A 27,936-nucleotide genomic window follows, 5' to 3' on the forward strand; every position below is an offset into this window, starting at 1 on the left:
TCTAAATTTCATGTGTTAAATGATATGAGCCTGTACAAAAGTTCTGAAAATTTGTGGGCTCATACTATCAATGCTGTACCTCTCCCTAATCTTGCTGCTGCCCTCTTCAGGTTGAACGTGAGAAGGTCTCACTAATGACCAGTCTGCAGGAGTCTCAGACGCAGCTCCAGCACACCCAAGGGGCCTTGAATGAGCAGCATGAAAAAGTCCTTCGCCTTAGCCGGAGAGTCACCACCCTCCGCCGCCTGCATCGAAGGGCCCGCCTCAACCAGGAAGTCAATGTCAGTGCCACTTCTCAGCTCAATGCTGAGGCTGTGATGGAGCTGGACAAGGATGATGATGAGGCTGAAGATGAAGGAGATACTGATGAGGATAAAAGTGAGACAATGAACAAAAGTCAGGTATTTTCATACCAGACGCCAGGTCTGGAGATCCTGCAATGTAAGTACCGTGTGGCTGTGACAGAGGTGGTGGAGCTCAAAGCGGAGGTGAAAGTCCTCCGTGACAGACTGGCTCAGTGTGTAGAGGGAGCAGCGGAGGAGAGGCCAAGGCGAGGTGGTCAGCTCCAGAAACTGGAGAGACAGGTGGCCTCACTGGAGAAGAGCTGCCGGGAGGGACGGGAGAAGGTAACTTCACTGTCACACTGACTGTGTCTGAATAGAAAGAGAAATAGTTACAGAGATAAAGGACTTCATCTCCTCTTCTCTCAGATTTCCAGCCTGGAGTTGGAGTTGCAGGCTGCTCAGTTAGCAGCCAATGAGAGCCAGGGTGCGTTGACTGCAGCTCAGGATGAGTTGGTGACGCTGAGCGAGGAGCTTGCCCAGCTCTACCACCACGTCTGCCTGTGCAACAATGAGACACCCAACCGTGTCATGCTGGACTACTACAGGTTTGACTCTTGTTTTATTAGTAGGACACAGGCAGCATCAAATGGTAGAGGAAGGTCTCTCAAAGTTAAAGAGATTGAGGCAAAGTTTGTGGAGTCTGCATTAGGGGGAGGGCCCCTTGAGAAATAATCTTTAATTCTTTGTTTTTATCATAACCAAAAAATTAGGAATGGTCAACTTTTCCAGGAACCTGTATTTTTGGTCAGGATGACACAAATTTGCCACTTGATTGGGTCTTATCAGTCACAGTGTGTCAAGCCAAAACGTTATGGCTAGATCTACATACCATATTTGTGATTTCATCCTTCTCATGGGGTAACTCATTTCCCATTGCTATGGATCCCCTCCAGCCATGGATAATGCATTCGGTACTGTTCTGATATGTCGCCATATTTACTTTGCAAGAACTCCCAATCCATTTTCCTGCTACCTTGACTGCCGTATACTCATGTGTTACTTTCAGCAACAGCTCCACCTCTTCGTCGATCCAAGCAAAGAAATCTCTGGTCTTACTTTTCTTCATCCCCATTGTATTTTCCGTTACCAGTCAACCAACCACAGCATAGTCATTCTGCTTCCTGTTTACGTGGGCATGTGCATGCCCAGTGCACATGAATGGTCATGTGATATGAATTTTTAGGCGTGTTAGTATGGACCGAGATTAATCTTGTAACTGTGCTGAAGCGCTCGTGTGTAAGGACATTGTTTTTTGTTTAAAAATGCTGTTTTAAAATGAAAACGTATTAGTGTGGATGTGGCCTATATATTTGGAGCTTACACCCCAGATCTCAACTCCTTCACCCCCAGCTCCTTGTTGTCACAATGCTTACAATTGTCTAGCTTGCTATTGCCTTTGCAGACTAGGGTTTTCCCCAAAACCCTCTCTCTCAGCCTTCTCAATGAAGGATGCATCAGTTGGACTCAGGAGTGTTCCTTCCATTTCCCAATTATATCCTCATTCAGAGTCACCAGGTAGCCTCATCTGCTTAAAAAAATTCTCGCCTCCCCTCTCATGAGCACTGTTGAAAGTCTTGGCATCTTGAACTTTTTCTACATGTAAGTTTTTGCTTACACTAGTACAAAAGCTGCATTTAGGGCCTTCAGAGACTGATAGCTATGCCTAAAAGCCCTTCATGACAGCATCATCCACCACTTGTATCAGCAAGTTCTACCACACTTGCAAGGCATAGCTGAGAAGTTGCCTTGGTCATCCATATGGCAAAATTCTTAGTCTGGCCGTAGCCTGGTTCCTTATCTGGGTCCAGTTTGCCTTGGGAGTCATCGTTTATTTCATTTTTAGAATGCAAAGCTAGTGCATTTCCATCTGGTTGCTGCTGTGGTGGAATGAGTAGAGATGACTGTATTTGAACAGAAAGAGGCTCAAACTCCTGAGTTGGTAAATATATGCTGCAGATATCCACCAATATAATAAAGGTTCTATAGGTTACAAAATCTAATCCACTTTGTCTTTCTTCCAGACAAGGCAGAGGGCTTCGAGGCCTCAGTGCCAGTCTTAAAGCCATGTCTGCGGACAACAGCAAAGTTCTCCTCACACCACGCCTCGCCAGGCGGCTGGCCGCTGTCGCTTCGACAACCTTAACTCCTTCAGAGTCACGGAGCCCCTCACAGTCTCCATCCAAGGAGCCCCTATCTGGGGAGGAGAGAAGAGAGGAGAAGGAGGGGGACAAGGAGGGCCTCCAAGTGCCCTCTGAGCAGAGCCTGCCGCCCTGCACGCCTCCGACCCGCTCACCCAGCATCAGTGCCTCTTCATCATCATCATCATCATCATCGCCTGCCCTGGAGCCAGCTGGTGAGCTACGCAGGGAGCCCATGAATATCTACAACCTCAACGCTATCATCAGAGACCAGGTAGGACAGTATTTTATTATTAGTGTCAGTGCAATGCCTTTTCTCCTTCCTCTCTTCTTGGCTACTCTTGTCCTCACCTCCTACCTCTGCCTCTCTCCTCTCCTCCCCAAGGTGAAGCACCTCCAGCGGGCAGTAGACAGGTCTCTGCAGCTGTCTAGACAGAGAGCTGCAGCCAGGGAACTGGCCCCTCTGCTGGACAAGGACAAAGATGGCTGCATGGAGGAGATCCTGAAGCTCAAGTCTCTGCTCAGCACCAAGAGAGAGCAGATAGCCACCCTCAGACTGGTGCTCAAGGCTAATAAACAGGTGAGACATGTGAGGTGTCCATGTCATGAGCAACACATTACTTTTGTAATGCTTTACTTATAACATGAACACTTTTGTAATGTGATACCCAACTATAAACAAATTATGTCAATAGATATCATTCAGTGAAGTCTCTTAAGAAAATATCAAATAATGGATGTAGCCACAGTGATGTCACCCATTGGTTTGTGGACTCCTGCTTTGAAGCCTCAAGTTTGGCCAAAAGTGACCATGTTTGAATGAGAAGGTGGGGCTGACACTAATGTTAGCTGATTGGTTAGCATGGTGCACCTATGGTTAATTATGATAATGCTAATGTTCACTTGCAAATAACAGGCCTAAAACCATTAAAACAAATGGACATAGAGAAAAAACTGAATACGCGGCTCCTTAGAGCCTCATGTAAACACTGAACAAGACCAAACCATTACCATTAACTTTGTACTGAAAACACACAAAGGTAGCAAAAGCCATGCCTATACTGTTTTAATCTGGGGTTGTTGCTGTGGTAGCGACTCGACAATGGATGTCAACCAATCTTTCTCAAAGCAGCCATGCCCTTAATCATGCATAACTTTAAGCCTCACTAACATTTAAACAAGTGGGTTATACAAAAAAATCACCCCCTGCACAGTTGTCATGAATGGAGAAATTCTCTTTAGAAACCAAAAGTGCTTTTTGTACCAGGCTGTAAAATGTTTATTGCCACTGTAGAGTTGAGTATTTTAGAGCCAGCCTCAAGTTGGCTTTATTTTTCAGCCTCACTTGGTTCAGAGTCTGTAAGAGATAAGAACACATGAGATGGTGGTTGATTGGTAGTGAGTTTCGTCTGGATTTCCCATGAGAAAATGAACAAACATGGTCTTTCCTTGCAGCTGACTTTATTATATGTTGGTCATAGCACCAAGATTCCTACCTAAACCAATTCTCACTAAACAAAGGTTGTATGACCAACAGCAGTGAAGTCACTTGTTCTTTTTCCTATACATCAACCACCAAAAGCAAGAATTTGGACAATTGCTTCCCAGATACTCTTTATTAGTTTAAAAAAACTATATCATCCATATCTAGCTCATTAATATTTTGCCACCAGATAGAGTAGAAATCAACAAAATGCTCATAATACCAAAATAGCCACAGAGTGCTGGGTTTTACAATGCCTTTAGGAAATGAGTCCAGCAGTTTATAGTCTGTTTACAGGCCTACCCTCTCCTGAAACACATCGACCAATACGGTTGATTAAAGGACCCACTTTGCTGTCCCAAACCTTTCCCCCATGGCTGTTAGTTTATATTAAATTGCCTGTTTTATATGACTTCTCCCAGAGGAACGGTGATACAATGCAGAGGCTACTGCTACTATTATGAGCTGAGAGATTTCCACCATTGGAAATACTCTGACACATGTACCAGATTGGGTTTAAAGAGAGTGCAAAGTATTCTTTAGAAAATGACAATGACACTGCCACAATGATTCAGCTTGTACACCTTTTATGAGTCACTTCATGTGCGGACAACTAAAGACTCACTTGAGGAGCTGTTGTAGTGAGCACTTACTGCACTATGCATTGTCATTTGGGTGTGGCACATTCAAGCAAGAATTGAGATCTTGGTTTTTTATAGCGGTAGATTCACACAGTGTAGTCTTCATGTGGTCAAATGTGATAGTGGGTAGTAAACACTGAGGTTAGGAAAGTAAAATTGAAAACAAAGAAAACTTAATTTATGATCTGTGTATGTATGTTTTTGTGTGTTCACCCAGACGGCAGAGGGGGCTCTGGCTAACCTGAAGAGTAAGTATGAGGCGGAAAAGACCATGGTCACTGACACCATGATGAAGCTGAGGAACGAGCTGAAGGCCCTGAAGGAAGATGCAGCCACTTTCTCCTCTGTGCGGGCCATGTTTGCCACCAGGTCAGAAATGAAACAGAAGCATGAAGAAATTATAAACAGCTCATTCTAAGTGAATGAAACAAAAATTCTTAGTTTCTGGTTATTATGCACTAATGCAAACATAGTTATGAATATTCTATTCTATTTCTGCCAATACATGCCCCTAAATCCTAGACACTAAACTTTTAAAGGAATAGGTTAACACTTTAAGAAAAGATTTTTCAGATGAGAAGAAAGAAAGATCAATACCACTTTTCTTTACTATTCTTAGAATAGTATCAATCTTCTCATCCAACTAGTGAGCAAATAATACCCTTTTCCACCAATATTAGTTAGTTAATATTATTTTTTTTTTAACATGGAAAAACACACTAAAACTAGTAGTAATAGTAACTCCTTTCCGAACTGCCAGTAGACCAGAGTCATGTACAGGGCTCTGGTCTACAGGCAATGTATAGATGAGGATATAGACCAGTTTACTTTTCTGTTGTTTTCTTGTACCAGTATGTCGCCAGGGGCCTAAGTATAGACAGTGCAGGCAGTGCAATTACACTGGGGCCCCTGGGGTGGTGGGGCCCGTAAAGAGAGTGGGCCCTTGCAAGTGATTCAGATTTCCACCTTGGACATATACCTGTGTTCAAAAATAAATGATAAAAAATAATATTATTAATTTAAAAAGAGTGCCATTTGCTACGTCCTCGCTATGTCCTTAAAAAGGCAAACTCATGTAGGTCATGGTTTTCTTTTTAGTAGCTATATAAAACAAAATTATATGCCATATGCTATGCTTCTATATAAGTATTAAATCCATAAATATACTATGAAACTATTCAATTAAATGATTCATTTCTTACTTTCTTTGATATATTTGTCAGATATGCTGAATCACATATGATGTGATTGCCGGGTAATATGTATTTTGATGTTGTCTCATGTCAAGTCTCTATTTGTGTCAAGACAATACATGCACGACAGGGCCCATCACAACAGTGTGCACTGGGGCCCATCATAGCTTTCTTACATCACTGTATGTCATGTTGGATGTAACAAATGCTCCAGAATTCAGTATTGGTTAACCGTAGGAAGCAGCATGGAGCCCAGTGAAAATGTTATGGTGGTTACTTCTTTCTATACCGCCACGCCGGTGATAGCCATGGGATTATGTTTTCGGGTTGTCTGTCCATCCGTCCATCCATCTGTACCTATGTACGTCTGTCTGTCCCATTTTCGTCAGTGTGAAATCTCAAGAATGCCTCCGAGGTATTTCTTTAAATTTAGCACAAACTCAATGATAAACCAATTAGATTTCGGTGGTCAAAGGTCAAAGGTCACTGTGACATTACAAACATGTTTTTGGCTATAACTCAAGAATTCATATGCTGATTATGACAGAATTTTACACAAATGTCGAACAGGATATAAAGATGAAGTTATGACATTTATTATCCAAAAGGTCAAAGGTCAACATCACTGTGACATCATAATGTTCTGCAAAAACACTTTTCTGGCTAATATGCAACATCATAACTCAGGAACAGAAGGAGAGACATTTGGTCAGATACTGAATTTGTGACACTAATCTTGGGTGTCCACCTTGAATCTGTGCTGATTGTATAGATCTTCTATGCTGCCGGGGGAAGATGTGTGTGAACCATCCATGTTTTCACAGACATAGATGTAAAGTGTAAGTGCAACTTGAGTGGATCACAAAGGCATACAACTGCAAGGCAGATATTTTTGTTTATACCTGTTATTTATTCAGTTCCTTTTTCAAACTAGGTGCAAACTAATTTTGAATGATGTTCAATCGCTGCGCACTTTGTGATGGCACGACATTGCGCCTCTTTAGAAAACGGGCAAAGATTAGCGCATCCACATGGGCGTCACATTTCCATTAATGCCAGTTGGAGCCCATCCAAACTGAGCGCCCATAAATACCCATGACTACTGCAGTCATTTGTCCCGGGAATGAATGCTGATTGTAACCCTTGCCAATAAAGACAAAAGCCAGATGCCAGGTTTTTTTGTCCACTGGAAAAGGGGCTTAAGTGAATTTTTCGCTTCATTTTAATTTTTTAACCTTGCTTGTCCTGATTTTTTTTTTTTGACCTTGCTTAACCTGGCTCTCCTCAGGTGTGACGAGTATGTGACCCAGCTGGATGAGATGCAGAGGCAGCTGGCTGCGGCCGAAGATGAGAAGAAGACTCTGAACTCCCTCCTGCGTATGGCCATCCAGCAGAAGCTGGCCCTCACCCAGCGCCTGGAAGATTTGGCCTTCGATCAAGAGCAGACCCACCGTACCCGTGGGGGCAGGCTAAACCGCGCGAAGACCAGCACCCCCAAAGTAAGTCAGCCGGCCTCAGCTTCGGCCTCCAACCTAGCCCAAGGCTCCACTTCAGCTTTGGCCCCTGTCAGCCTCCCTCTTTCTGGCCTTCCTAGTCTTTCGTCAGTTCTTTCTGATGATCCCACTGTGCCCCTTAGCCCATCTTTGGTTAGTGCAGCTGCTGCAGCTCTGGCTTCAGCTCTCACCTCCCCTACGTCACACATACCCCCTCGCAGTCCGTCATCACCAGCCTCATTGGCTTGCCCTCCGGCGCCAGAGAGCCCCCCATGTCTGGAGGCCCCCTCCTCTCCCATGACGCGGACCCCACCCACAACCCCTGTGACCCAGTGGACCCTGGGGGTGCGGACGTTTGTGGTTGACTCCCACAGTTTCAGTGTCAACATCTCCCCCGCTCTTCCCCGTAGCTCGGGCCTCTCTAGGCACTGCACCCCCGACACTCATACCTCTCCCCCATCCACCACAACCACCACCACCACCAGGCCCACCCAACCAGGATCTGCCCCCTCCTCTCCCTACCGCTCTCCTATTTTGGGGCTCAGACGCTCCACATGGAGCCCCTCACCCCGAACTCGGCCCTTGTCTAGCTTGTCACGCTCCTCTGTCCTCTACACTCCTTCCTCATCCTCCCCTTACTCTTCCTCCCACTCCCCTTCTCTCTCCCACAACTATTCCTCTGCCTACTACAGTTCCTCTCCTGCTTTTACCCCATCTAGCTCCTACCTGACCTCTGGTACCTCTGCCTCCTACAGCCACTCCTCCAACTACTCGCCCCTTTACCCCAGATACTACAGTTCTTACCGGCCCCGGCACTGACCCCTTGCTATGAATCCTTTACTCGAAGCCTTTTGAAGGCTTCTCCACCAGGCTCCTTATTGACATTGAAACTGCAACTCCCATCATCCTTCTCTTTTGGTCACCTGAGAGAGTGGGGGCTCACAGAGAGGAGGACAGAGTGGTTTCCTGTTTCCCAGTTCCTGTTTTCTTGTGCCTAAGCTTTGGCCAATAGGTTCTGAATGTTCAATGACTTTGCTCAGGGATTTGACTTAAGGAGCACAAGGGGCCCAACCTTCCTTTTATTCTGAGTCTGCTGACTGGTCCACAGAAGGACGTTAATAGAGACTTTTTAATGAGAGTTTTTAGCATTTAGGTTCTTCAGGTTGAGACCACATGTGCATGAAGTGATTAAAACACAGAGACATTTGGACATTGGCTGGACATTTGGCGGACACTTTCATAGGTTTGAATGAGGGCCATGACACATTTAATACTGTCCTCTATATTCAATATAATATCCACTCTGTTTTAAGTGGTTATCTCATATACTGTATACACAACACTGTAAATCACGTCTTTCAGTGCAAGCGTTCCCCTTTGTTGATGAGGTACTTGGATGTCTAAGGGTTCAGTATGATTCAAACAAAGAAGGTTGTTAGTATCGTTCGCACTTGTCTGAAGGTCTCTTGTCCTAGAGTAGTTCTGGGCGGAGTGATTCTTTTCACATTATCGGATTCTTCGAGTTGATACGCGTAAATGTATCCAACCTGTCAAGCATTTTGAGTTTTTAAAAACTTTTGCAATATGTGGTCTCAGCTTCTCTGTGACACTCCCGATACGCCATTCACATGCCATTCAATAGCTAGTGCTGCCCACCTCACAAACTTTTCTTGAATACAATACCAGTAGGAACGTCGATGGTTAACTATTGATTGGTTTAATGCAGAGACTATTTGTGACCTTTTTCACATGTTGATCTTTAGGTTAATTTTATTACTCTTCAGTATAATGGACTGCGCACTACCTGGGTCTGGTGGGAGACAGACAGCCAGCTAGCTGCATTAACGTAAGGAAACTGCCCACCCTCCATGGTCTGCTGGTAAGCTAGCCTTGGTTGCTTTGCACTGCGCACCAGCTGGGTGAGGTAAGGGCTAGCAAGCGGCAGTGCTCATTTCGCGATTACCGCTAGTAACTCCATCCCAACTCAATGGCCTCGCTGTAGAAACACTGTGCTCACCCTTAGTTCTCCCCCCAGGTTGCCCCAGTGAGGAAGCGACTCACTTGAGGTTGGTGTGCAGTGCAGTGCAGAGAAGCCAAAGCTTACGTTTGCTAAACAGTGGAGACTGAAGGGTGGGCAGTAGGCACTATGTTTCTGCATTTTAGCACTGTTAGCTAGCTGTCTTTCAGCAAAACCAACATAAAATAAAATAAAGGCAAAACATTTACATCACAAAACATTCAATTTCACCACCTCTAATGGATAGCATTTTGAAATGTGGTGCTAAAGCTCACTAAGTCAGTGGAGTGCCAGACTAAAAGGAAAGGCCCCTTATATTTCATGCCATCTTGCATTATGTTTCTGAAAAATGTGCTGCTTAGTTACTGGTTCATGGGTGAGGGCTATCGAAAAGCATTACTAGTCATCATGCTCAAGTTTACATCAGTAACAATGACATTTTTATTTCAACGCATTAAACGCTCTGAGCAATAAAATACAACACTCTTTCTTTGTAGCATCCATGTTGTTTCCACTTACAACTTAAAACTAGTGAACACACCGAAGTTGGAGGACAACCATGCAAGGAGCATGTGAATGTACCACTGGCGCAAGTCTCGACTCGAGTCCGGTTCAATCAGTCCTCGCTCTCTCATTCAGTGCCGTTGCTGCATTACCTTTCAACACATTACAGATTCATGAGCACTTGGTACATACTGGACACTAAAAAGAGTTAGAGTTTTGTTTATTTATTTCTGCCCATCACTATGCTGGGGAGGGAGGATAGGATGATCTGTCCTCAAAGGCATTTGTACACCACAGTGCAGTAACTGTGTGAAGAATAATGAGAGCCTGTCATCCTTCACACCTATGCACACCTGGCCAATGGCTGTGACCAAGTCGTCCTCTTTGTTAGATTGTTGTGTTTGAAAAAGTTAGGACATTTTTCTAATGCAGCCTCTTAAATTCCAATGTCGGAAGGGTGTGAGAGCAGGGTGCGCTGTTTGGTCATTTAACAAGAAATTTGTTTGAAGCATACTGAGTCCTTTAGTTTTTCACCTTTGATCTCACCTTATAATATTTCTCGCACACACACTTGTATGATGGGACAGTTGCGGATGAGGTGTGATGGAGAAGTTATTAGTACACAGAGTATATTTTCTGTCACGGGTGCACGTCAGTGAGTATTCTTCATTTCTTGTCCGGGGTTGTTGCCATGATCAGCTCAGCCCTCAGCAATTGTCCATTTCTAGCACCACCCAGTGGTTTGTTCTTATATAGCCATGTACCACGCTATGCATGTTCACGTTTGGATGCTCTTATACTGTACATTTCCTCCCCCTTCCATATGAAGACTTGATCTAAACGAGGTGCAGGTTGCATGGAAGGGTTGAGGCACTGAATAACTCATGAGAGGGAGGAAAGATAGCTCTCAAATATGGCATATGACCAGTGTAAGATCAGCTGAATATCATAGTCTAGTCATTGTACGAGGAAGAAATATGACTTTAAGTTAGCTCTGGGGTGTGTATCATTAGTCTGTACTTTCCTTCTCCTCATTTCTTATTTGAACTTTCTGCAGTATATCAAGTATTAAAAAGCACTGCTAGAGTAACTATGGAATTACAAAACAACAAAGGAAATTCCTCCCACACAGCATCCATTACTTAGAGCTGACCTGCCTTATAGCAAGTTGCAAAAGCCCTCCAGCTACACCGGTTAGGATATATGATATGATTTTTTTTTTTGAAGAAGGGTATAACAATGTGTAATTTTCCTTTTTATGCCTTTGCACCAGTGCCAGCCATGGCTGGAGGCACTATGTTTTCAGGTTGTCTGCTTTGTGGAAATTCTTCAAATTTGGCACAAACGTGTACTTGGGCCCATCAATTAACTGATTAGATTTCGGTGGGCATAGGTCAAAAGTCAAAGTCACTGTGACCTCGTTTGTCTCATTCTTGCAAAAGCAATAGCTCAAGAACACCTTGAGGGAATTTCTTTACATTTGGCACAAACAGCCAATTTGAGTCAAGAAAGAACTGATTAGTATTTGGCGGTCTAAGGTCACTGTGACCTTGTCCATTGCATTCTTGTGAATGCAGTATCTCAAGAACATCTTGAGGGAACTCTTGTAAATTGGCACAAACATCCAATTGGACACAACAATAAACTGATTAGAATTTGGTGGTCAGAGGTCAAAGTTACTGTGACCTTTTGTTCATCTCATTCTCTTAACAGGGTATCTAAGGAAACCTTGAGGGAATTTTGTCAAATGTGGCACAGTCTTCAGACAGGGATGTAAACTGCATGTGCAACTTTATTGGTTAGCCGAGGCATGCAACCCCGAGGCAGTAATTCTGATTTGGTTCTGTACCACATTGACCAGGTTATCAAGAAGCCCGATTTCCATGCAACACAAGATCTGAAGCCTTTTGCAAATCAGCCTCTTTTTTTTTTGCTTTGCTCATTTTCAGACCCTAAAACCGACTGAAGTCTCTTACTGTTACTTTTTTTTAGCTTACTAAAGACGATCACTATAGAGAAACACTGACATATTGGGGTGAGTAAAATCAGTTAAAAGATTAGTCTGTGTATATTTCTCTCAAAACAAATAATAATCCAGCAATTGTGAGTAAATATTTGCTGAAATTAGGGAATTTACTCAACAAACATTATTCAAAAAAGTACTACCACATGACAGCATGACTTAGTATCTTTGTATCCACACATTGGAAGAGAAGGTGATTCAAGACTATTGTGACTCACAGTCATAGCTGACTTCAGAGTTATACTAGTAAACTCACAATGTACAAAAAGTCCTACAACCCATATGACACATAGGTCATTTGTTCGTACCATCTAACATGACTCACAGCATTGTTACCTTAGCGCCCCCAAAAGGCTAGTTTGGGTTTTGTTGATTAGCCAGAACTCCATAGGAGAACTCAGAGTCCATATCTATTGGCCAGTGTAACAAAACCCACCAAGAGTCCCTGAACCCAAACCCTAACCATAACCTAACTGTCCAGGAGAAGTGTTATCATGTTATGTACTTAATGTCACATTGTCACTTTATAGGTTAAGTACTTAACTTGACATTATGTATGTACATAACTTAAAATCACTCGATGACCTTCGGTTTCATCCAGAATACGAATAGCAGTCTCTTGGGTACACCCAGATTTACCCCTGCGAGGACTTTATTGCTCTTTATGCTATATCACCTAACTTCCTCCTTTGCTTCCGTCATAATTGCTTTGTCTACTAGAGATCACGACCTAGACTTAATGTAAATATGGGTCGTAATAATCTGCTTGTGCAAGTGACCTATGGTGTCATTTTTGGGGCAGAGGACAGTCTCTAATGTAGCACCTTCTTGTGCCTCTGAGACCATCTACGGAGGTTCGTCCAGTGACACAGAATGAATGTATTCAGATTATGTTACGGTTTGTTCACGGCACTGCACCAAACTCAGGGAGCGTGACGCACCTCACTCAGCCTGCAATGAGTCAACAAACAAACCAGAATGACTATTAACATCATCATATTTTTTTGACTGAGAGAGATCTCTCAAACTAGAAGGTTAGAATTCATTACTGGTTAAGTTCACAGAGTTAAGTTAAGATCTGTTGGATCAGTGTGTCCAGTACAGAGATAGTTGTGGGCTTTGTGTATCCTGTTTGTCCAACTTGGTAGTGGTCCATGGTGTTCCATGGAAACAGTGAAATGTCGTGAAAACCAGTCCAAGCAATTTTTAACTCATTTTAATTTGCTGAATTAGAGTCAGTATTGGATTTAATTTAGATGCAACCGCCAGTGATGGTGGCTTGCAGCCATTTTGCCACCAGTTTGTTTACACTTTATTCCCAGTGGCAAATACTGTAGCTGCCAGAAATTCCTGATATCTTTGACTTTGTGAATTAGACCTAGAAGGCTGTTGTCGCAGTCTTTCCCACTCTGCTGCCCCTAACATAAGGAGTAGGAACTTACAACTGACAACAAAACTTCTGTGAACTGTTATGTTTACCCATCATATGTGGTTAGCAAGCAAGCTAGTCACCAACACACCTCTGTACTGGATTCACAACTGATGTTGATTCCTGTTTGACCTGAGTTGATAAACAATATTTTTTTCAAACATGTTTTTTTTCTACTTTTAACTGTAGGCTAACATCACATGTGAGGTATATGAGTTCAGCACACATGATACCGTATTCCCTGTGTCTGTGTGTGCCTTACAAAACCTATTATACAACACCTACACAGCGTAGCCTAATAACAAATGCCTGTCTGGAAACCAAACCCTTTTTCAATGTGCTTCCTTTATTTTTCATTTCCAAACCTCCACCTCAGGCTAAAATGCTGGTTTTGTGTGTATTTGTTTTTGGCTTGGATTGCTTTCAGTGAGGTGGGATAGTGACTCAGCAAAGTCTGATAATACTTGTAATTGTCAGTAGATGTTTTTTTGTCTGGGTGCTGTCCAGTATACAGACTTGGCAAAGACTTGCCCACATCCCCTTCAACTTCTTTCCAATGTACCTTCATTTTTTCCCCTATGTATCACTGGAATCTCTGATCATCACTTTTCCTCTTTCTCTCCTTATTTATTGATTCAAACTATCACTGTTGTCTGGTGACTATTGATTCTTGTCTAACACTGTAAATGGATGCACCTTTTGCCTACAATACACACGATTTTTAATATGCAACATGGGGCAAAAACTCATTTGACAGGCACCTTTATTTTCCAGATTTCTGATTGGCTCCTTTGAAAATTGTATTTGCCATAATAGGCAAACAGCTTGCCTTTTTTCTACCTCAAATCATCAAAGCTCTACATCTGAGATCAGAAATTTAATGAGCAAATGGCATATGAACAGGAGTCCTCTTTACATTTTCTGTATACTACTGCTTGGTCAATGATTTCTTAATATATGACCACAACATGTTTTGGACTCACAATGTTGGGCTGGATGGTCATTTACATCTTTCCCTAATCTTTACTGCTCTCAAGCCGATCTGTTTTTTTTTTTTAAGCCTGACCTTGATGTGTAATTTGAAACTGATAGTCAGCAGGAAATGGACATTAGTTCCGTTACGGGACCACACCGGTGTTTTACGTGTTTAAAAAATCTGGCAAAGATCACATGCTTTACTGCTGACCATTTTCTAAAGAATGCTGTTTGGTTTCTGTTTTTCTTTACTCTTGGCTGCTGGTTTCCATTTACTTCACATGGTGTGAACATTTGCAGTGCTGTTGGTTGCAGTGTTCAGTGCTACCACTAATGGCTGGAGACCTTTCTCAATGTAGTAAATGCACTCACATAATGTAGTTTGTTGAGTGTTGTGCAAGTGCATTGCGGTGAGTTGACTGTAAAATCTGTCGAGTTAATTCTACTTTAAAAATTTATAGGAAACTGACTGCCTTGAAGAAGAAAAGTAATTGTAACTTGTAGTCTTAAGTTATGTTTACTTTATATGTCATTGTTAGGTTTACTGAAATTTTAGCTGTATTTACTCATTGCTGGGAAGTTGTTTGTGCATCTCAAAAATTAATTGGGTGGAAATTAACTTGTTCTTTCAAAGTGTTAGCAACTTAAGTAAACCAAGTTAGTTAGACTTAACTAAACAGTTGTTTAAACTTGGTAGAATTAAGGACACTGATTGAGTTAGATAAATGAAGTAAGTACAGCAAGGAAGGATTAGTTTTTAGGATTATGTTTTATTTTAAGGCCAAGCTGCACATCTTAAGGCAGGGCCAGAGTTTGTTGTTGGACTAAATCTTTCCCACTGACTCATGATTTCAGCAGGACAGTGTGGCACTATTTTGTCACAGACACCAATATTCAATCAATCTTAAGCCAACTTGCAAGCTAAATGAAATATATAATCTAAGTATGTATATTATATTGAACTGTTCTAAACAAAAAAACTTTAGGTGTTTATATTCTGCTATTTGCAAACCATCAATAATATTTACATATTCTAAAAATGTTAACAAAGCAGACCTTGCAGATGTCCAAACTCCACCACATGCAAAATATTTTTTGTCGTGACACAAAACACATTCAATTGTTCACTTAAGCCAAACCAACTTGATTTACTAAAGTTGCTAACACTTAGAAAGAACAAGTTACTTTCACTTTTTATTTTTAAGCTACAACAACTTTACAAAATTAAGTTAAATATAGCTAAATTTGAAGTAAACAAGCATTTAGATATTAAGTTAACATAGCTTAAGACTAACAGTTATATTTACTTACCTTTATCAGGGCAATCAGTTTCCTACATTCTTTTAATCAACTTGTCAGATTTTACAGTGTTTGTATTTCCAACATTCTACAAATGTTTACAAATGTTAGTAGCTGCTCAATGACTTAAATGACAGTGATAAAAGAGACAGTAATGAAGAACATCATGTCAGCATTCATTGCTGACAGTTACATTGTTACTGCGTGGCAGAGTTGATTGTAACACAGTAGTGAAATGAAAAATAATGGCCGCTTGGGAAGTAGGAAAAACATTCTCAAATTTTAAACACCACAGTGCAATTTTGAAAGTTGTCAGCAGTGATGTTGATCAGTTTATGGTGAAAATTAGCTAAATCACCAGTACGGTCCCTTAACGAACACTAATAACACACCCTCAACCACGTGGAATTGGTGGAATCTGTTGTCATTTTACATCTCAAATGGACATCCAATGTTTTATTAGCTGAGGCAAAACTGAGGTGATTCATGGGTGGACTCAAATTGAAGGCATGTTAGCATCTTCTGTGGGTGTAACCTGTATTTTGGCTGAGGTAAAAGAAGGAAACCATTGTGATCTCCTCTCTGTGATTCCCTTGCTCTGTCTAAACGGACAAACAAAAACACTGACGCACATATCTCCCAGATTTCCGCTAAAATACCAACTTTTGATCAAGTGAAAATTTAACCTTTGAAAGACAAATTAAAGTCTGTCAAATGTTGTTATCTGCCCCATGGTACACTGACTGGAAAACCAATTGTGCAGTTTCATTTATATACTGTTACAGAGTGATCTCTGTGGGCTTTCTCTCAGATGGCAGCCAAAGGAAGAGATTTCATGCAACATACACATGATAGCTTTGCCAGCCTGGCTGCAGTTTGATTGGTGTACTAACATTAGCAGCCATCTCTGGAGTGAATAATACAGCTAAAAGTAGGTATAAAAGAAAAGTTAAGTACGGTTGGAGAGAACTGTCATAATGTTAAAGGTATTTGTTCAGTCTCCTTGATATACTTCCCCTTATATTATTTTGGTGACAGTATTAAGTTCACAGATTCTTTGATTGTTTTCCCAAAAATGTTCCAATATTGCTTTGAAGCAAGTAGCCCTTATTTTTTGGTGAACATACTGACTTTATAACAGTCAAATGGCAGGAGCTTTTTCCAAACAGACATTTCATCAAGCAGCAGAGCTGGTCTTATTGAACTGGGTTCAACCTTAGTGATGCTGAACCAGAAACAGGGGCCGGTTGTACCAACAGGGCTTACTCCTGGTCTTAAGCCAAGCTGGTTGTTACCTTGGCATTTTAAGTCCAACCTAATCTTACACCTCGTCAGGAACAGGTGTAAAGTCAAAATTTCAGCTGTGTCTACATATCAGCAGCCTGATGCAGGCTGTAACACAAGAGCCACAAACTTTGAAAAACAACTCAGATTAGCTCTCCTGCTAAAGTCTCCTTTATACGGCTAACTTGATTTGAATAACAGGTGAAAGTCAGAGGTATAAGTAAGGGTCTAACTTAAACACATGGCATATTCCCCCTCCTTAGTTTGTGACCGTATTTTGGAAGAGCTCTAGGATAATTTTTTTTATAGGGCAGCTATACTAACTAGATAAACAAGAAACCTTTGTACATCAAGATTGCAGGAGCCACACAGGGAATCAAATGGGTTCAGATTACCTCATGTATGTGGTCCTCCTCAAGGTTGGTCTGTCAGTGGAAGAAACTGAAGCGGTCATTGCTCACAAAGTACCATATATTTCCAAGCTTGGCATCAGTGGAGTGAAAATACATCTTATTTGTAACAATGTGATTTGTAGCCATTAGGATTGAAGATAAAATGATAAATAAGACCAAAAAACACTAAAATTCCTTAAAATGCAAAATCCAAGTGCAGGTAAATGCCTAGATTGTTCGCACCATTGTCAGTGGTTCTCCTCAGCAGGGTTAGGGTAAGTATGGAGTAAGAATGTCTCTCCTGACTTCTGTTGTAGATGTAAGAAAACCCCAGTCATAGTCACACATAACACACATGACTAAATGTCTAGCCCTATAACATAATGTAACCTTGCTCAGCAGTACAGAATGTATATAACAGTGTCTAGACCAGATATTTATGTCCATTTCTGAAAGAGAAGTAACTAAACCCAACTTGCACCTGACACGCATGCTGGGTTTTATGTCCAAACTGGACTCAAGGCCAGTGAAGTTAAGGTAACGTTACTGAAGCTGTTGTTGTTGCGGTTACCATGGCTAAAGCTTGCCTGTATACTGTGATTACCCAAGTGACACCTTGAAAGTAGCCAGCAACTACACCGAGCTTTGGGTAGCATTGTCAAATTTTGTTAGCTAGCTCACATAAATATTTTTCAACTGAAATAGCCTATTTGTCGCATTCAGGTGTTGTCACTTGAATAACATGATTTGTAAATATTTGTCAGAGCCCAGCATGACACCTCGGTCCTGTTGGGTCCCATTGGGTCCATTTGAGTATCCACAATAGTCTAGACAAGGATTAACTTTTTCAGATACATATGTAAAATCATTGTTCGCAGATGTCTTTTGGACAGCAGAGATTCAGTCTTAAAAGTTGGAAAGACATTATCCTTCAAAGGAGAGATATTTACAGTATACAGAGAGTCCAGGTGGATATCATGGGTAAGGGAGAAACCAGCAGTCATGCTGTGTTGCAAAACCTTAATGGAAGCTGTAGTTGTTTGAATACTAGCAAATTACCTGTCGGTTAACTTTATTAAAACCATGAAGGGTTTGAATGGTAAAAGCAATAGAGTGCTGTATGTATTGGAGAATATGCGTACTTAACCTTTCAAAACATGATTCATGCTTTCAAAACCTATGAAAAATCCTAGTGTAAAATATACACTGTAGCTTTTATTGAAATCAGGAAGCTGCCATGTTTGAACTGGAATTGTTGAATACACCCTGATGACTTTAATGGACCAATGATGAGGAGCCCCACCTACCTAAGGGAAATAAATCTATTTGGGTTTCTCTGCGAGACTAACATCTCATAGACTGTAGGTTCCTTCTTTTTGCCTTGTGTCTTTCTTGAACTTCAATCGAATCCGGCTATAGCCAGAGAAAGTGGCTTTGAGGCTCTATCCTAACATTTAAAATCAAATAATTTTCAAGAAATGTCTGTCTGGCTAAAACTCCAGTCTCCTGTCTCTCAGTTTTACTTGATTGTAACTCAAACCTTCCTTGGTCATGCTGAGAGTTAGCGTACTGTAAGCAGCACCTCTGAGCTAACATCCTGCTCTTCAAACATCCAGACTGTTAAACGCCATACCACTAAATGTGTCCGATGCCTGTTTGCTTTCTGATATGCACGTGTACATACCGAGTATTTTAAAGCTTTAACTGTACAGTGTTATGTTAATATATACTGTAAATATCTATATATTAATGCTGTGTGTGTCTTATTTTGTTATTGGGTGACTGATCATCATTCTCCTCCATTATTTTACACTTCGAATATTTAATTCTATAATATCCATTTATAGTTATATGTTCAAGCAGTACACTTACAAGTACCAATATAGCCCTTCAACAGAACAGACTTTCAAAAAAAAAACAAGGAAAAATAACTGCTAAATCCATCCTGACCTTAACCTCACTGATGTGTGGGTAAGTGTGAAGTCCTTGACCTTTTCCCCTCTGGACAAGCTTTTATTATCTTCTATGATTATTATGAAATATTTACAGTGTCTGTCTGTGCTGTGTGTCTGTCTAACAGTGTCAGTCTCTTCCAGATCGTCAGTAGCCTTCTGCCACAGTGCCGCTCCTCCTTCCCTCCTCACAGCTGAGGGTTGGAGTCTCTTCAGCTCCTTTCACACACAGGTAAAAGCAACATCACAGTCACAGCAGACACCAGGGACAGGGAAATATAGTATTAAGCTACTGGAAATGAATGATGGACATTTTTACAGACAATCATGGTCCCTGTAGGAGGAGTCCCTCTGACTATGATGATCCCCTCACTTTACCTCCAGCGCAACGATGAAGTTTGCATTTGTGGTTTTGACTGAAATATCTCAACAACTATTGAAGTATGGTTCAGACATTCCATCGTCTCCAGAGGATGAATTGAGATAGCTTAGTCCCTGCTGTGGGACTGACAGTCACAGTCATTTAAGAGATACTTAGACTATTGTGAGTGGCAACTCACAACCTCTGTGTATCAGCTCTTTCAGACTGTTCAGTCTGTTTAACCACCTCTGGCTGAAATATACAGTATGTGACTGTTTTTGTTTACAACATTAACACCCCTACCATCCTGGCCCTCAGTCAGAAAAGCCAGACAGTGTGTCTATAGTGATGTTTTAGATTTTTTTTAACTCCAAATAACAAAAATAAGGTGTAGCACATGACATGAATAATGTTCCTATATAGGTATACTGCAATAAAACTGAGTAAAGAGTTCAGGGGCCTGTAAGGTAGGGCCTGGAGATATGGCCTATAAATATTATCACATTGTTTTTAGGTGTTATCATGGCACATGATATATATCCCAATATTCTGAAATCCCCTCAAAATCACTGCAGACTACTAAAATACTAAACTATGAAATAAAATACTGTTGCAGAAAAGTTCTCTTCTAATAAAGTTAAATAAGGTACTTTTATAATACAGTTAAAATAAGCACTGTTATAATTATGTTAACTAAAGCACTGTTAAAATAAGATTAAAAAATACTGTTCACTGAAGTACTGTTACAAAGTATTGTTCTTATAAAGTTAAATAAAGCACTGTTCTAATAACTGTAAAAATCACTGTTTTAATAAAGTTAAATAAAGAAACTTTATAATAAAGTTAAAGTACTGTTATAATGAAGTCAAATAAAGAACTGCTATAATAAAGCTGAATAAAGTACTGTTATAATAAAGTTAAACAAAGCTGTTATGATAAATTAAATTAAATACTGTTATACTGAAGTACAACAGTATTTAAGTAAGAAGTAGAGAAGAGTAAAGTAAAGAAGACAGAGAACTTAATAGTGAGTGGACAGATTTGTTTGGCTGCACTGTATAAGTACAAAATAATGATGCATAGCCCACTGCAGAGTAGCCACCCTGTGCTAAAACATATTAACGATTGCTCATTTAGAACTATTAGTAATATTGATAGGCTAATTTAGACCTAATAGGCTATGTTACCTTTTTTATAAAGCACGAATATGTATTGCGACTCCAGACAAATTAAGAAAATAAAAAATCATGCCAAAAATGAGTCTTTTGATAGCAAAGGTTGTTGTCCCCTGAGTTAGATGATAGCAGTCGGTGGAAAGCTAAACCGTCACAACATCATTATACATCCCAAGCAAAGCTACATCAGGTATAATCAATATATCGCCCACCCCTACTATAAAGTAATTACTTTAAAGAAACATATCTTACTACATATGATAATTGTTCACAAAAGTTATTAACTAAAAGTATATTAACATGAACACACACACATGGTATTCCTGTGTTACATGTATCTATCCTGCTTGTGGACAGGTGGCTGCTCAGCATTATGGTCGATGTGAAACCACTGGGCGCCTATATGTCACAGTGTATGTCATCCATGACTTCTGCTTCTTGCTCTCATGTTCTCAGCAGCAGTGCGTCGACCCTCATGGATCACTGACCTTCAGTCCACCCACCACGAGTGCCTCGTGTCAGGCTTCCTCAGTCGTCTCTGTGTCCTCCATCCCTATGGAACACAACCCTTGACCCCTGACCTGTGACACTGTTGACCCTCAAGACTCGCCCAACATTCTGTCCAGAGGACCTTGCCCACTTGAAAACTGTCCCACAATGCCTCAACAGGGAGTACCTGGCTCACACTTCCATTGCTTTGGGGAAGCAGAAATGATGATATGAGCCACATGAACCTACTGACACAGCCATTGCCAGAACTGCACCACCTATTTATCCACATATTCATCCATTGGGGTGTTCTTAATCAAAATCAAATTAATCAAATCCTCTTTTTGTGTCACCCACAGTGGTTATTGTGTGTGTCAGCATAAACATTTATGTGTATCACAAACAGTATTGCACCATACAAGTATGTTAACCCTCATGTGCATTTCATAAAGCATGTGCAGCTGTAGAGGTTCAAGCTTTTCATGCTTCAGTAATTGCTGCTTCTTTTGAACCCATATGTAAATCACTATGCTGCATTTTTTCAGGTATTTCCCTTTTACATGTATTATTCCTAAACATAAGTCTGCATCTTCATTACAAAAATATAAGTCAAGAAAAAACCCTGTAGGATAAGCACAAACTGAAACAATGCATTCCAAGAACTTGTTGTATGTGACTGTTAGCATCATATCAAAAGCTGCAAAAAGCTGACAGTACATCAGTATTCAATATGCTCTCTTTGTGTAGTTGACAGTGCTTGGATGTAACTTCTAACAGAGTGATCACAGTCAGCCTCCTCTGTGCTCTTTCACACTGACTTTGTTATCAATCCACAAATGCTGATTCACTTACAGCGCTCACTCAACTGCCAAATGCTGAAGCCAGCAGGTCCCGACTGGATATGAGCTGAAGTCTGGGCAAAGAATAATGTGTATCATTTGAAAACAACTAGCGATTGCATCATTGAACTTTACTTGACTTCTGGCTCTTAGAAATATAAACCCTCCAGGCTTTTTATGCAGGGTGGAGTTTTTCACTTATGATCAGACTCTGACATAAAGCCGATGACGAGTGGTCATAATGAGGGAGCTCACTCACGGAATGACTTTACCACACTGTGCAGTACTGAAATATAAAGGAGTCACAACATGCAAGTTTGCCTGCATTAGGTCTAAGTACCACTCTGTCTCTGAGGTTACAGATGGAAGCTTTTACAGCCTGAATTCTGCAACACTTCAGTCACAAACAAGAGTGAAAAATGATTCATTTTTATTTCCATGATTTCACAAGACTGTGCTGTACTGTCAGGGTGTTGCTGTTGTTTACTTAAAACAAAACGGACCTGTGGCGAAGAGATTAATCAGCATTGATAAGCAATATTGTTGTTTGTTTCAGACATTTCCCCCTAAAAGCCTGCCTTTCAAGTCAGAAATAAACTACTCATACTCCAATTTGCTTTTGCTTTCCTACGTGTTCTGTATCCAAAGGCTGCAGAACATGGACATTGGTGATATCATCTGGTTGGTGTTTGTGAATGAATATTAAAACTCTGGGTTTGCTTGCTTCCATGTGAAAGGAAGAATATTCAATTTTTGTTAAAGGTGAGGAAGCCTGAGTGGAATTGAGGTGGGGTGAGCAGGCAGTAATTATAATGCCCAGTAGACAGCTGAGACAACTGTCAATGTAGTAAACTCCCAAAATATGATTCTCTTTAAGCCTTAATATCTGGAAAAGGAACAGAGATCCTCAAACCCACCACTAAGGCCACTTAATTAGGTACACCTGTTCAACTGCTCGTAAATGCAAATAATGGGCTAAAGCAGCAGAAGACCACACCAGGTGCCACTCCTGTCAGCTAAGAACAGGAAACTGAGGCTACAATTCACACAGACTCACCAAAACTAGACAATAGAAGATTGGAAAAACATTGCTTGGTCTGATGAGTCTGGATTTCTGCTGCAAACATTCAGATGGTAGGGTCAGAATTTGGTGTAAACAACATGAAAGCATGGATCCATCCTGGCTTTTATGGTGTGGGAGATATTTTATTGACACACTTTAGCACCAACTGAGCATCATTTAAAAGCCACAGCCTACCTGAGTATTATTGCTGACCATGTCCATCCCTTTATGACCACAGTGTACCCATCTTCTGATGGCTACTTCCAGCAGGATAATGTGCCATGTCACAAAACTCAGATCATCTCAAACTGGTTTTTTGAACATGACAATGAGTTCACTGCACTCCAATGGCCTCCACAGTCACCAGATCTCTGTCCAATAGAGCACCTTTTGGATGTTGTGGAATGGGAGATTTGTATCATGGATGTGCAGCAGACAAATCTGCAGCAACTGTGTGATGCTATCATGTCAATATGGAGCAAAATCTCAGAAATTTTTTGCACCTTGTTGAATGTATGCTGCAAAGAAGTAAGGCAGTTCTGAAGGCAAAAAGGGTCCAACCTGGTACTAGTAAGGTGTACATTATAATGTGGCTGGTGAGTGTTAAAGATGAGATGAGACATCACTTTTCTACACTCTTAAAGATAAAGGTGCTAACTAGAACCATAGGGTTCTTTGGCTTGTCCCCTTTGCTAACCGAATGGTGCAGTGGATCTCAAATCTACAGGAACGCTCAGTTGCAGAGCTAATAGCAGGCTATCTTTGTCTGTAATGTGGAAGACCAAGAAAGACAAAAGTTAAAAAGCAGCAGCATTTACTGCACAACATAATGGAGAAATTATGTCATAATACGGTGCTGTGCAGCTGCAGATTGGTTAGAACACGTCTTGTCCACATACCATGCAAAGTCAATGGTTCAACTTCACACTGCTGCTGTGAGCTGTATTTGGGCTTCAGGATTTTTTATGCAATTCATTTCTTATTAAGATAGGTAGAACTTCAGCCCTTCAGGAAGAACTCTTCTGGAACCCTTATTTCTAAGAGCTTAGGCCTGAACTTAAAGAAAACAAGGCTTAACACCTGCAGCCACACTCAAGATCCATTTTGGCAGTAGCATCAGAGGAAAGTATTTGAATGTTCATTCAAGTTTCATGGCAATCAGCTACTGCATTCTGAGGTATTTTGACCACAACTGCAAATGTTGGCCTAAGAGTGGCTCTACATTAAAGACTGAGCTCATTCCAAAATCAAAATATAGCATATAGCAAGATCATGATGCTGATATATTGCAGTTATTCCTGTATATCAGGTGGTGGAAGAGTAAAGGCCAGAATTGTTGTGTATTTGTGTTTAAGCTGCATGTGTGTTTGTCAAATGAATGTGTTTTTATTTATTTGGTTTTTTTGTCTTATTCACTTGCCTTTTATTTCTCTAAATTTGATGTGTCAAAGTGGTGATCATTTGCTTTTGTGCCTTTTTTTTTTTTTTTTTTTTTTTTATAACTGTATGTGATCTGTGAATATACACGTTTTTGACTGAGAGGTAGCAAGTGGCCGACAAGGCAGGTTTGCAGGTCCAATTTTCTTGGATTTCCTGGATTGTTCTGAGAGCAGTAAATAAGTTTGTCAGTCAGGTAGTGTTCTGCTGATGTTTGCCTTTCTCTATCTCTGTCTCTGATATGATACTATGGTATTTCATGATGTCTTAAGATGCCAAAGAGTCAAAGAAGATTCAAGATGAGAGATTTTGGGGTTCAAATTCTAAAAAAACTGAACTGCAAAATGCATTCATATTACTCTGTAACCTTATTTAAATGTTTCTCCTGACCATCCCTTGCTCTGCAGTGCTGAGGCCTTAAATCCAACAGATTTTGTGTTTAGTGTTTTAACCACTAGAGGGAGCAAATGTATCAGGAACAGTGACTCATTGCAGTGGATGTAAAGGGGACCCCAAACCTCTTTAAAGGGGACGTTGTGTTGTTCATTCATTCCCTAACTTTAAGTCTCCCAGTAAACAGGAGTGCCTAACACCAACCACAGACTCAGAGAGGTGACGCTAGGACATATTTGACATCATTTTTTTCACATTCTATCACCCCTGTAACCCAAATATGTGTATTTGCTGACCATAACTGTTGTTATGTTGTTGTATTATTGACAGGGCCGTAACCCCAAAGTGTTTTAACTCTTTCCATTGAGATGTTAACATCCTGCAGCTACTCACAAATCACACATAGTGTGTATTCAAATGCTTATTCCAATATGGTTGTAGATTTTTTTAGCACTGTGGGAAAGTCTTGAAACAGCATTTAGTTCATCATTTTGAAGACAATATTTTTTGTAAAATAATTATAAATATATTTTTTTTTTTCGGTGACCAGATAAATCTTGTGTGAGGATGTGGATTTTCAGGCAGCTGACCACACATAATTACAACCTTGCACTAGCTGTTGGATTTAGGAAAAGGGAACAGCCTTACCTCCACAGGCCTACTCAGCTTGAACTGGTCCTGAGCACCTGGTCGAGTCTTCTCTCTTCATGGCAGTCGACCTTCCCAGTTACTTTGGCAAGCATGGTGTTTCACGCTGACAAGGAAAAGCAATCCTTTTGTTAACAGTTCTTTCTTAGCCAGAAGGAGACACAGACAGCACTCTAGCAAAAACTTAAAAGGGACAGTTCACCCCAAAATCAAAAGCACATATTTTTCCTCTTCCCTGTAGTGCTATTTATCAGTCTAGATAGTTTTGGTGTGAGTTGTTGAGGGTTGGAGAAAGCGGCCTTAGAGATGTCTGCGGTCTCTCAAATATAATGGAACTAGATGGCACTCAGCTTGTGGTTCTCTTATACTAGCTAGCTAACTAGCTCTGTGTGGCTACAAGTTGCAGACTGATTGATTGGTGGATGTTGTGATATTATTGGTTGGTCCTAGCTTATGTAAGTATGTCATATTTTGTTTTACAGGATGACAACATGATTAGATTTTGATGTAAGACAATGAAGAAATTGATTCTTTTGTCTTTTTTTTGGCATAAATCATTAAAATGGTGCAGAAAATGTCTGGGGATGTTATTTAGCCACTCCAAGTATATGATGGTCTGACTAAAACCATGAACACATCATTGCCATTCTCCACCTCAGCAGTGTATGATTTCCATCTAGATGCCCGTGATGATCAAAAAACAAAAAAAAAAGAAGTGAATACTGTATTTAGGCTTGCAATAGACTGGCAGATGTTCAAGGTGTACCCTGCCTCTCACCCAGTGTCAACTTGGATTGCCGCAAGTCCCTCCACTCAAAGGATAGATGGCTGATGGACGAATGGAATGAATACTACTGTATTTTGGTAGTACTATTAAAAAAACACTGAAATAATTTTTTAGTGAGTTACTTGTGGACATATATTTGCATTACAGTGCTCTTGAAAACCATCCCCTGTAGATACAGTTTGTTTGTTTGTAGTTTGTGGATTTTTTTTTTATTGTTTCAGGACATGAGAGTGCATTAGTCTATACCACCATACCACTTTGTAACTGCCCCTGAAAACATAAATAATGTAACACGTTTGATGTCACAGTATGTGTAGCAGTAATGTAGCTCATGGTGATAAACAGGTCTATGTGATATCTTAAGTTCCACATTCAAGTCCAAACCCTGAGCTGAAAAGTCAACATTTTGTACTTGTATAAGTAATTTATTTTTAAGCACCTTCAATTGGTGCTGAGCTGTAGCTCGGTGGTATAAATGTATGCTTCTCATAGACACAGGTAGAAATCAAACAATAATATGTGTGTCGCAGTGTTGCTTTGCTGACTCAGTCCTTGTTGAGGGATTTGCTGTTGGGCAGAAGTATATAGCAAGGCTGATAGCTTAGGTTATTTGAGGGCTGCTTGGAGCTCTTGAGGTTGTAGGTTCGATCCATATCAAAGCGAAGTGAATTTTAAAGGTGCCTGTCCAATGGAAAGCGTGAAAGGCTCCGTTCAACGCAAGTGACACGTGAGGTGAAATAGCTCAGGCTGTTGAAATGCTGCTTGAAGATTCTGAGGTTGACGCCCAAATGAAAAGGTTAATGTCCAACACCTAAATGAAAAGGTTAAATGCACCCAGAGAAAAGGTTCCAGTGGAATGGGTGCTTAATACCATGGTGGGATTGTCTGTGGCATTAAGATGCCGGTTGCCCAAAGTGTGGGTTTGAATCCTGGCCTTTGTTGATTCCTAGAGCAAACCAAACAGTCTCGTAGTAGCGGGGTTAATGCAACAAAAATCTAGGACTGGAAACTAGAATGAAAAGCTTTTGCAAAAACAAATTTGGAGATGAACTGCTTGGAGCTGCTGCTCCTTCTTCTTCTTCATGTGATGTAAAATCTCATCCAGCGAAAGGTGCATCTCAAACCGCAATCTGGTTTGGATTTAATTCACATGTGAACAATTAAAAACAAATCAAACACAGTTTCTTTATATTTTCAGCAGCAATTAATAAATTTACACAGGGAGCAAGTTTTATTGCCATGTTGATTTACACAAACAAGGAATTTGTCTTCATACAATAACCACAGTGCAAAACTCAAGATACATAATATAGAGAAAATTGACAACAGAAGATAAGAAAAATAACACAAGAGAAATCTGTCTGGTTTCTTTTAAATCGCTGTACTGCTGAAGGGCAAAATAATGATCACAGGCCATCACTGATGAACAGTTAAATCAGTCATAAACTGTTAATGACCCATTGATTTTTATGGCATAAAAATTAGTGTAGTAGTATGCCATAAAAATGTCATGGTACAGTGTCCCATAAAATGTCATAGTGTAGTACGCATTTAAATACAGTCACAGTATAGTGTGC

The 27,936-nt window shown here is 40.7% G+C and overlaps 1 protein-coding gene across 4 annotated transcripts in view; it reads left to right on the forward strand.

Moving 5' to 3' along the window:
* Window positions 1-26,268, forward strand: part of LOC125882639 (protein bicaudal D homolog 1-like) — a 66,638-nt gene extending 40,370 nt beyond the window's left edge. For all 4 annotated transcript variants that reach the window (XM_049566445.1, XM_049566446.1, XM_049566447.1 and 1 more), the window contains exons 6-12: window positions 111-626; window positions 711-889; window positions 2,366-2,756; window positions 2,868-3,062; window positions 4,824-4,975; window positions 7,088-19,399; window positions 21,163-26,268. In XM_049566445.1, coding sequence (XP_049422402.1) covers window positions 111-626; window positions 711-889; window positions 2,366-2,756; window positions 2,868-3,062; window positions 4,824-4,975; window positions 7,088-8,111 — 2,457 coding nt within the window. In that variant the 3' untranslated portion in view covers window positions 8,112-19,399; window positions 21,163-26,268. The remainder of the gene's footprint in view (window positions 1-110; window positions 627-710; window positions 890-2,365; window positions 2,757-2,867; window positions 3,063-4,823; window positions 4,976-7,087; window positions 19,400-21,162) is intronic.
* Window positions 26,269-27,936: the final 1,668 nt, after the last annotated feature.

This window comes from Epinephelus fuscoguttatus, linkage group LG22, assembly GCF_011397635.1.
Source record: "Epinephelus fuscoguttatus linkage group LG22, E.fuscoguttatus.final_Chr_v1".
Taxonomy (NCBI): Eukaryota; Metazoa; Chordata; class Actinopteri; order Perciformes; family Serranidae; genus Epinephelus; species Epinephelus fuscoguttatus.